Source organism: Lonchura striata, chromosome 3, assembly GCF_046129695.1.
Source record: "Lonchura striata isolate bLonStr1 chromosome 3, bLonStr1.mat, whole genome shotgun sequence".
In the NCBI taxonomy this organism is placed as follows: Eukaryota; Metazoa; Chordata; class Aves; order Passeriformes; family Estrildidae; genus Lonchura; species Lonchura striata.
In genome coordinates, this window is record NC_134605.1 from 106,718,629 (window position 1) to 106,730,252 (window position 11,624).

Genomic DNA, 11,624 nt, shown 5'->3' on the forward strand with positions numbered 1-11,624 from the left:
CATATGAAAAGGAGAAAGACAGAAATACTGTTTAATACCCATCTGTGAGCAAGCTATAAATACACTGGTATACATTATTACCTGTAGTTTCTTCTCTATCATCCCTAAATTTCAAAGCACTAATTTGATACTAACAGAGCTTTATTTAAAACATGTAGTGTCCTTAAGTTTTGGAAAACACAAACTAGAAACCAATTAATAAAACTGACCTTTTCCTCCTCAATTTATCCTCTTAGAACAGTGACCACACCAGTACAGTCTTTCAACAAGACCAAAGAGCACACATAGCAGGGGAGTACTCACTGACAGTGCCTTCAGGTGTATCACAGGAACCAGTTCACTAAAGCATGACATTTGATTAATTCCCAAATTAAAATACAAAGATTACTTGTAGCATCTTTGAAGGAGAAAGGGTAGGGGGGTTTTGCTTTTTCTGTTTTTTAAGTTGAATCTCCTGGCCAACAGAATAACCAAAGAACTCTTCTTAAACTGCTGGTCTGAACACCCCAAAATAATCCTAATCCAGCAGACAGAGAGAATGAGTACAAACCATCTCTACCACTGGCATCTCCAAGCATGTGAACACAAGTTCACCAAGTTCTCAAGTAAGAGATGACATAACATTCAAACCACAACCACACCTTGAAATTTCTGAAAAAGACTGTCTGGTTTGCCACAGGTTCGTCTGTACTCAGACAGAGGCATGCAAACATGAATATCTGAGTTATCCACCATGGTCAAACTCACTGTCCTCACTGTACAGTTTGTGGGGCACACCCTGCTGAGTGTGTGCCACGCCCCGAACACTCACACCACTGCTCACACAGCTCCTCTCTCAGGCAACTTTTCAACCCACTCTCTTAAATGCTGCAGCAACCGTTTTACACTGCCACTTCCCATGTCTCAGACACAAAATTAACACGCTGACAATCAATCTTCAACTGACCAATCCTATTTCTCTGCATTTTGTTAAATGCGCAAATAGCTTTTCTTTTTAAACCACCAAACAAGCACGAAAGACCACGAAAGTTACTTTCTCTTAATAATATTGAAATAAACATTTTCAAAAAATCTGTTTCAGCCACAGGTTTTCAAAAACCTCTGCTTCTAACTTCAGTTAAACCCTAGTTTCTGATATTGAAATGTAACTTCTTCCTCTTCATTTAACTCTCTGAAAAAACAAAAATTTCAGACATTTCTCAATCTCATTTTTACTGGTGCTGGAGAAACTAAATTCAGGTCCCCTTTTTATTTCTAACTTTCTATTTTCTAACTTAAAATACATATTTTGATTAACAACACATCTTCTTGCATGTCCCAGATTATTAAACTGGATTCTTATTTTAAAAATACATGTGAGCTGGTGTGCCTTTTCTCCTAGCAGTTCATGCGATGTTCTTGAAATGGGCTGTCCATTAAAACATCTGAAATACTCACTGCTCTTTAGTGCATTTAATAAACATTTATATCCTACAGTATAAAAAGATTAAATTGTCTTTCCAAACTGCAACTGTTATTCATGGAAAGAAAAAGGACTGTGTCCCCAGTACCCCAATTAGTTAAACTCATGTCTCATCCTTGCCTTCATATAACTATTCAGTTAACAACTTGCTTTCACTGAAACTATAATGCATTTCAAACACTAGTAAAATACACCAAAAACACGGTCTAGCTGCCTGTCCAGTGATTCTGGAAAAGCCACTTGTTCCTTTGTGTATCAGTTTCTGCAAAGGTAAAAAATATGGATTAAAATACTAACTCCTAAAAAATTTAATTGCATTAAAGATCTGCATTAAAATATATTGATGAGAGAGAGGTAAGAGCTAGGTTTTGCTAGCATTAAGCTAATGCATTTTTAGGCTAAGCATACTGAACAGTTTCAAAAAATCAGAGGGCTTCACAATCTCTTTGAGATATTTTAAGTTTTATTGGGTTCCAAATTCTACTTACTTGATCAACAATCTTTCTTATTATGTGATCATGTAATCTGACCAGAACCTAATAAATCCTTACAAATCCTATTTCCTTTTTCTTCTTAAATTCACCACTTTGCTTTATATTTTCCCTGCTACAAAAAGGTGGGGGAAGTAGAAGTAAAACTCTCCTCATGCTTGGTACAAACATTCCAAGTAGCTGAAACTCTCTCATGATCATGCTCAAACCAGGTACCACACCTTGGCTTACACATCCACAATATGCCCTAATTTCAGGATGACACACCACACTACCCACTCTCTCCAGCCCCAACACATCCTCACAAGCTCTTCTCTTCCCCACCCCAATGCACATTTTCCTGGCAAATGCCTTCAGCCCCTCATGTAAGGTAGAACTGGCTAACTGCTTAGTGGGAAGAGGTAAGACCTGATACACTTGTCTGGGGAAAGAAGGTAACATGACTGAACTTGAGGTCGAGCATAATACAGCACCCTGTATTTGTGATGGCATACAACATACTGCTGCAGGCTGAATATCTACCTTTGTGTCCTAAAAATCCAGTGTAAAAGCACTTTTACTTCAAGGCTACATTGGATGGGGCTCTGAGCGACCTTGTGTAGTAGAAGGTGTCCCTACACATGGCAGGGGGTTGGGAAGAGATGATCTTGAACATCCCTTACAAACAATCCATTCTGCCTCAGCCTTCAAATGACAAGAAACTGAGAAATAAATGTATTGGGATTAGAGCACATTAACTACCTTAGTGGGAACTCCAAGTTTCATGAAGGCCCTGATGCGTTAACCTTGCTGACAGCTTGAATAAAAAACATCATCAGCTTAAAAGAACGCATCTCCTGGTTGCAGTTCTCTAATTTCCACTTGTTTGCACACAGTCATTTATCAGACATTGGCTCTCCACAGGTGTTAAGGAAAAATAACGTTCATGCTTAAGTGCTTGATGATCTTGGAATAAACAACTATTAACGATGTATTTCATTAGTGGTAATGATAGTAAAGAATGCCTCAACTGCAAGATGATCTGAATTCTTTTAACATTCAGCTTCTGTTATTTTTTTTAGTGAGCAATGTTCACATCAATAACAGCCACTAAGAAAACAAAGAAGACCATCATCTGGACTTTTTCAGAAGAATAAATTCTTCACCATTTGGTCAGATTAAAAACAAAAAAAAAGCATATCTCTTGCACTGGAAGATCTGCTTTATTATTTCAACAGATTTCCATTTTATTTCCTGAAACTCTTCAACCCTAGAATTCAGGTTATTTAATAAATGTGAAAGCTTTTTAAGATAAGCTAAAAGTTTGCAAGTTAAAAATATAAGTGCTGTTAATTGAGGATTTTCACACCTGCAACCATTCCTACTGTCTGTTATAGAAAAAAGACACCTGTTTATATCCACACCAAGTGAGCACCTGTCAACAGCTTCAGTGTGACACACAAAAAACTCTTGCAATCTACAGGTTACTTGGTTAATGAACGAAAGGGAGAGTGACCTACAGAGCAGCCTCTGCCAAACTGTGACAGAGGCCATAAATAGTGAGCTGAGATTTATCCTCCCATCATCAGCAGCCTGCTCCACCATGAGCGCCCCTCTTTTCCCTGTGCCTTCACCAAAATTAGGATGATACTGTGAAATTTCAGCTAATAATCACATCAGAAGGATGGAGGGGAGGCAAGGGGAAGCCAGGAGATGTGGAGAAGAGGATTAGTTTCAGCTGGACCAGTAAAATGATCCTGATCCCGCTGATCAAATGGCCTGGCAAGCATTAATACTGGCGAGTCTGTTGTTTTCACAACTGCAGAGTTCACAGCTCGCAGCACATGTGAAATCACACACCTGCAGAAGAGCAAGTCCACTGAGAAGAGTTCTCTACTTGCTGTATGGGGCCCACACCTCACTTTGAAGTACTTCTAGTCAATCCACTTAAAGGAAGTTTTTAAAACCACTGATCCTCCTTATTAAACACTGAAGGAATACTAAAAGTAACACATTTTTAGTGAGAACTACATTAACTATGAGTTTCTAGACTCTGTTAATAAAAACTTTTAAAGCAGAAATTATATTTATGTAATGAATCAATAATCAATAATTATTACAATTTCTGATGTGGAAAAAATGAAATCATTCAAATGTTTTTCCTACCCTCAGTCCTCAAAAATCCATCTTATTTCTGTGTAACAGGCATATCCTAAACAAAGCTTATAGGACATGGCCTCCTTCAATACTACTATAAATCTAAATAAAGACACAGAATTATCTAAATGAGGATAGCAAAGAGGAGAACAGAGTGAGAAGACCTGAACCAAACTGCTCCCCAAGGTTTGGACATGACCAGGAAATAGACTCAGTAAACTAAGCAAAGAAATGTCTGTAGCAAGGGAAACTAGGAAGGTGGCCTTCTGTGTTGAAAAAAAATAAGATCAAAAAACACTTCTGCACCCCTAGCTACAATGCACTTGAAGACAGCATTTTCAAAAGAGAAAAAAGAAATTAAAATGGCATACAATTGTGATAGAAATCTTAAGATTAATGTACTGAAATTTAAATCATAATTAAAACAAAATTCTAAGCCTGAAGGATAAATCAGAGAAATAATAGAGGATAGTTATTAAGTATTTGAAATGAGGGACTGCTGAAGCACAGCAACAAATTTCACTGCAAGTAATCTCTTCCACATGTAGAAAATGAACAGATTCTTCATTTCAGGTTATTTAAATAGCTTGACTCAACTATTTATCCATTTAAAATGAAAGAACTGACTGGAGAAAAGCAAAATGCCCCCTTCCCACACTATGAAAACAACCAAACCAAAGCATCTGCTCCAAGTGGAACTGGACACAAACTTTCTATCAAAGCTTTACATCAGTTACGCCATCAACAGACACTACTAGAAGCATACAGGCAAAACCATGAAGTTCAGTACAGGCTACAAGAACTGTGGAACTTGGAGACACTTCTAAGTTCTGTATTTCTAATAGGAGAACTAAAGCTGCCTCCTTCGTAACTAGTTCAGTTGGAGCTGAAGCTAATACAGCATACACATACTCAGTGCAAAATTGAAAGGCTTACAGAAGATTACAACTGGTCTTACAACTGGCTGAAAATTCGCCTGTTTTAGTAACTACCAAGCAAAAAGAAACTAAATTTATTCAGAAAAAAAATCCAAGTACATATAAATTCAAACCAACACTTGAGGAATTTAAATCAGAATTAATGGTTAAAATAAACCATGAAAATCCCATCAAAGGTAATGAAGACAATATTTCAAGAGTGAAGTCAGACTGAAAAATTGTTTTGAAAAACCAGCAAAGCATGAAGTGTACACAAAAAAAGGATAAAAACATACTGTCAGCTCCCTTTGCAGTAAATGGGTTCATAAGTGGTATTACCCACAGAAAAAGTAATCTATTAGATCTAAAACATCTAATAAACAATCAGCAATCTTTCAAAGGGTCACAGCTACAAAACAGCAGACAAAATTCACATCAATGAAAGCTTCAGTTCACTGATGCCTACTTGCAGCATGCTTTGTTTCGAGATGGGTTTTATAAAGTTTTACAGAGAAATCATTCAAATCATCATTAGACTGGAATTAAAATTTTTCCACAGCATATAAAACATTAAACAATTTAGGGCAGGGTGTGCAAAACCGTACCACATGCATCTGAAACTGCAGGGGGATAGAGGTGATCAGAATATAATTACCTGAGCTAATTATCTTGCATAACCCCAAGCTGTATGCAACTCTTGCAAAATTGTCATGGGCTGCCTCATAGCCATGGGTCAAACCTTCTGTTTGAAATTCAGACAGAGACAGCAGTTGGAGAAGCAGCTTTTATTAATATTACTTTGGGACAAGCCCAATGTTCAGAGGAAGCAATGCAGCACATGAAACATCAACACCATTTCCTGAGTACTCTTTGGAGGTCTTATCCATTCACTGGATTAGCCCTTGGATTGCTTCCTTTGAAGGCCCTGGAACAGTGTGACAGCAAGGATAGCCAGCTTCGAACAGGATGCACCACGGCCTCCCAAAACAAACCATGGACACTTCACATGTCCTGACTTCAGAAAGCAGCCCAGACTGATCTGGCAAGATACATAAGAAGAATTCAAACTCGGGACAGCCTTTCAGAACCACAAAAGGATCACAAATGCCAACTGTATGGTATTTTGACAGAATCCTGAACAAAGACTCCTTCCAACAATTGCTCCATTTCCCTCTGCTCACAGCTGTATTAACACCACACAGCCAAGGAATGGCCTACATGACTCATTTTAGAACACTGATTTTTCCCTGCTAAATCCCAAAAGAACAGCAGACCACTAAACCAGAAAGAACCCGAGATTTTATTACACACCGAAAAGATGAGCTTCCCTGGGAGTCTTCCTTTAAATTAAATTGTTTGGAATAACTTCACAAGGCTTTATATTTCAGGATGTATTTCAAAGAACTGTAAAAGCATTAGCCTCTGCACCTTTACTGATGCCACTGCAAACTCAAACACAAAGGCAATGCAGTTCTTTAAAACAGTGATATTGGACCAGAGCTTTTTTCTTGAAGAAAAAGAAACAGGTGGCCAGCAAGTGTCATTTATCCAGCATAAGGAGGAAAATCTTTTTCTACAGCTTTATTCTAAACACCAGAGCATCCAGAACACTGTGAAAAATTACGTAGAGAGGGTCTTTCATAAACAAAAACTTGATTTTTAGAAAGCTCTATTGTTTATGTTAAAACTTGTAATTTAAGAGAAATCATAGTAAGTTTTACATTTTCTATGTTTTCACTGACCATTAAAGGCTTTTCGAAGAGTAAAATGTAGCAACAAGTTTACACTACAAAAGCTGAAATTATCACCCAGAAATCAGAAAAAACACTTCTATGCCTACAGACTGAGAAACCACAGTGAGAGACGCTGAAACACACTGGCAACACAGGGCACAGAAATGCTGCTTAGCTCTCCACCTTTCCACACTCCAGCACCCGATGTCACTCCTGCAGCCCCTGATTGCTCCCATTAGCGGTTAAGTACAATGGAGAGCTCTAGGTTGCACCGTGCAAGTTGAACAATGTTGGCAGCACTACTTTTAGGGAGGATCATGCTTTACAATTATCACCATGCCCTCAAGTAGCTCTTAAGGCACTGCTAATGCTTTCTTGGCTAATTAAATTAAGCTAACCTTGTATACATTTCTAAAATGTCTAACTTGTACACTGACATGATTTAAGAGTGTCTATTACACAATAAATTCTCGATCAACGCTTTTGATTTGTGCTTTGAGATGACTAAGAAAAATAATTTCAATTGCCAAAGAAGTGTTACAGCAATCACAACTCAGTGTCTGAAAACATTAGACATCAGTAATCAGACATCAGTAGATACAAAGTGCAAATTTAACCACTTATAGTCACAGGATCCTTGATGTTTTCGTAGTGTGAATGAAGTCCACTGAACCTATAAGCCTTCTGTTAAAATTCTGTGTCTCTGTAAAAGATTTTGATGAGCTTTTCTTGTCAGAATGCTTTAATATAAAGCTAGAACACTTCCCAAATTTTAATGCTCAGAAGATAAAAAATCTGTATTTTTATACACATATGTATAATTTGTATAACAACAGAATATATATTTATGTAAACATTGCTTGAGAATCTACTAAGTAGTGTGTAAATCAGTCCTGGAAACAGGAAGAAAACAAAGCCCAGTTTTTCCCCTCTGTATCCTCTCTATGCACTCTGCTATGACATTATCTCAGACAGTAAACTTCTTGGCTCCTTGATCCATTTAGTGAGGGATTTTGTTCATTTTAATCTGGCTTCTGGTAAGCAGACAGACACACATGTATTCATCTCCATCACTGACTGCATGGTCGCCAATCAATAATTCAAACCAGTTTACTTTTCAAAGCCTGACGTCATTGCTTTCTCCAAGCTGAGCGAGTACTACTGAGGGAATACACTGAACCAATAAAGGCATTTAGACTATTACAGTCCATTTCCACAAAACGTGTGTTGCCTCCAGATTCAGATCAAACAAAAAAGGACACTATTCACATATAACTCAGCAAAATATTGAAGCAGAAGACTAGAAACTTAAGTTCTTGGAAAAGGAGAGAGTCAAACCTATCCTTATAAGTGTATGCAAAAAACCCAAACAAATGGGGGAAAAAAAGCCACAAAAACAGTGTATCAGAAAAAGCCAAGTGGAAAAAATAAGAAGAAAATAGGAAATAGATACAGAAGAATTAGACAGCAAGTCCTATCCCCTCATTTAGTCTACTCAGCATCTTACAGGATGCCATTATGTCATTAACTCAGTTTTTGTTGCTAATAAGGAACAGACAGATGATCTTTTAAAATACATTCTGAAAGGTGGCTGCAAATATTCCCACAGAAGAGCAACTCTCAGGGAGTCCCAGTCAAAAGCTCGATGCAAGAAAGTTAAGTCATACATACTGCAAAGAAGAAGCGTCCCATCTCTGCCAGAGATCCAAACTCTAGCTGCCCATTAACCCGATTAACTGCTGGTAGCAAGGCTGGTTTCCTGATGTGACACCCAAAAGATCTAGAAAGGACAGACTGTTCCAGTCTACTAAAAAAAAAAAAAAACAAAAAAAAAAAAAAAACAAAAAAAAAACCCCACCAAGGGAAAAACAAAAAAAAAACAAAAAAAAAAAAAAAAAACCCCAAAAAACATACAACTGCATGAAGACGATCCCAGCACGCTCTTTCTGAACACAGCCTCACTATCAGTCTCCCGACAGTCACTTGCAAAAGCAAAGGCTTTGTCTCCCTACTGCTATACTTATTCATGTCCTAATCACTGAGATCCTTCTCTGGCACTACTTCAAGAAGATTCAGAAGCTCAGAAAGACACTGTATTGCTGACAGTACTTACATCTGAAGAATAAAAGGAGTTGTTCAAAACCAACTTTAAAATACAGTGAGATGTACATATTTTATAAAACACACTGGATGGGGGAAATAAGGAAAAAAACCTTCTTGGATAACTTCTGCTCATATATGGCAATTACATCTTAAAAGGAAAGAAAAAATCCACCTCAAACACATGAGCTGCCTTGTGGAGCAAAACAAGTTCATTCCCATGCACCAAAATTTACATTTAACTTTAGAAGAAATGCTCTTTTAGGTGTATGGGCAATATATTGAGAAGTATTTACAATATTTTACACTATTTCGCACAATCTCCTTTTCTCACACCATGACAATAACATAATTTGAACATTTTAATGATTTGTAGTAAAAGAACACTGTTCATGAATTAAAAATACTTGGAAAGAAGCCCAAGCTAGTTTTCATAGCAGCAGTAAACTCCCTGAGAAGTAAGCCAGTAAGGGTTACTTCAAACTTTGCTTCACAAACCACAAGACCCACGATCTGAATAAACAGAAACTGCACACTAGAACAAGCAGAACAGCTTTTTACAGCTATGGTACTGCATCCCCAGGAGTCCACTGAAATTAAACAAGGAAGAAATAGGGAACAAGTAAAAGTACGATGGGGGAAGGGAAGAACTGGGAAATATGAAAGAACTGAAAGAGAAGCACAGAAGGTATAGGATATTTCATCAGTGATTTGTATTTGGTTTAGTATTTTAGACCAAATGGATGGGGTAAAAGGTTTTGTGAGAATTCCAGGTGACATCCTTCTCACATGCCTCTGGCTGCTGCTGCTGTTTTTCTACTTGGTTGATTAACTTCCTCCTTTGCATGGCAGGGACAGTTGATGCACCACTGTCAAACGCTCAGACCCTCAAATTTCACTTCCAAATGTGCATTGTTTTTATTGATTTTTATTGCTTTTATTGAAAGACCTTTAAAGCAATACGTGAAGTTTCATCAACCAAAGAAAAAGTCCTGCCTACAATTCCTCCTGTGGGAGGAATTTCTTCACAGACAGGATCATTAAACATTGGGAACGGACTGCCCAGGGAGGCAGTGGAGGCACCAGCCCTGGACCTGTTTAAGGAAAGACTGGATGTGGCACTCGGTGCCATGGTCCGGTTGACAAGGTGGTGATTGGTCATAGGTTGGACTCAATGATCTGAGGTCTTTTGCAACCTCACCGATTCTGTGTTTCTTCGATAATTAAAAACAAAAATTGCAGGTTTTGTCAACAGAGCTGTTACGAGACAAGGAAGAAAGGGGACTCCCGAATTCTTTCTTCCAGTTCCAATTTACCAAATGCTAATTCTTCAAATCGGGCTGTAGAATTTCACTTGCAGTTAGCGTGTCTAACCCAAGCAACCACAAGAAGTTTGGCTGGGAAAGCGTTCAACTTAAACTTGACGGCAAAAATCACAGCCTCCGAGCCACAAAAACGGGGCGGGGGGCTTTCCCGAACACCAGCTTCCTCCAGTCGCAGCCGCCAGCCGAATCGAGGTCATTTAGGGAAAAGGGAAAAAAAAAAAAAAAAAAAAAAAAAAAGCAGGGGAAAAAAAAAAAAAGCACACACGCGCACACACACACACACACAAACACACATATATACACACACGAACCAAACCCGGGCCGAGGTTTATTGCGAAGTTGCTGCGGGCGCAGCTCCCAACTTTTGTCTGGCGGTGGCAGCGCCGGGCGCGGCCGCAGGGGGAGCCCCGCGCCGCCGGACCCCGCCGGACCCCCGCCCGCCGCCGGGCACCGGCACCGCGGCCGCTGCGCCCCCGCCCTGGCAGCGGCCCCGCCGCCCTGCCGCTGGCCCCAGAGGGACCGCGGCTCTCCGCAGCTGCCCCCCGCGTCCCTGCCGGCCCCGCCGTGCCTCCTCGGCTCGGGCTGCCCGCCGGCCCCAGGGTCCCTCCGACAGCCGCCAGCCGTCTCGGCAGCCGCCCCCCGCCGGCTCCCGTGCCCGCAGCCCCCCCCGCGCCGCGGCACCAGCGGCGCTGTCCCCAGCGATTCCCCGGCCTCGCCGCCTCCCTCCCTCCGGTCCCCTGTGGAGTCCCCGGTCCTCACCCGCGCTGCCGCCGCCTCCTCCAGCCCGGCCGCATCTGCCTTGGTGCCCCTCTTAGAAGAGCGGGTGCGGGACGAGATGAAATGGCTGCCGGCCCCGGCCGCCGCGGCCGCCGCTTTGCCCAGGGGGCGCAGAGAGCTCTTCCTGGTGTTCACCATGGCCCCGGCGAGGGGGGACACGGGGGGCGCCGCCGCCGCCGGCGCGGAGGGAGGAGGGAGGGAGGGCGGACAGGCGGGGGCTCGGGCAGGGAGGGGAAGGGGAGGGAGAGGGGGAAAGGGGGGAGGAGGGAGGAAGGAAGAAAAGCCCTCCGGGGAGGCCGCTCCGCCGGGCAGAGACGCAACCGGAGCCGCGCCGGCTCCTCCCGCCGCTGTCGCCGCCGCCTCTCGGGCTCAGCCCGGCTCTAACTGGCCGCCATTACTGTCCCTGCTCCCTTTCTCTGCTCGCTCTGCGCCGCCCCCGCCAGTCGCCGCCGGGGGGCGCTGCGGCCCCGGCGCGGCCGTTCTATCCCGGCGCCGCGCGCTCTATGGGCCCGGCCCGGCCCGGCCCGGCCCGGGGGAGGCGGCGGCGGCCGCGGGTCCCCGGGGAGCTGACCCGGGCCCGGCTTCGCTGCGGGCACCGAGCGCCGCGCAGCCTCACGGCCCTGCCGCGGCCTGGAGAGCGCCGGCTGGGCCTGGCCTGGCGTGACCCCGTGGGGCGGGGGAGC

At 42.2% G+C, this 11,624-nt stretch overlaps 1 protein-coding gene across 3 annotated transcripts in view; it reads right to left on the minus strand.

Moving 5' to 3' along the window:
* ATAD2B (ATPase family AAA domain containing 2B) overlaps positions 1-11,126 on the minus strand; it is a 75,106-nt gene extending 63,980 nt beyond the window's left edge. For all 3 annotated transcript variants that reach the window (XM_021529792.2, XM_021529790.2, XM_021529789.2), the window contains exon 1: positions 10,924-11,126. In XM_021529792.2, coding sequence (XP_021385467.1) covers positions 10,924-11,079 — 156 coding nt within the window. In that variant the 5' untranslated portion in view covers positions 11,080-11,126. The remainder of the gene's footprint in view (positions 1-10,923) is intronic.
* Positions 11,127-11,624: the final 498 nt, after the last annotated feature.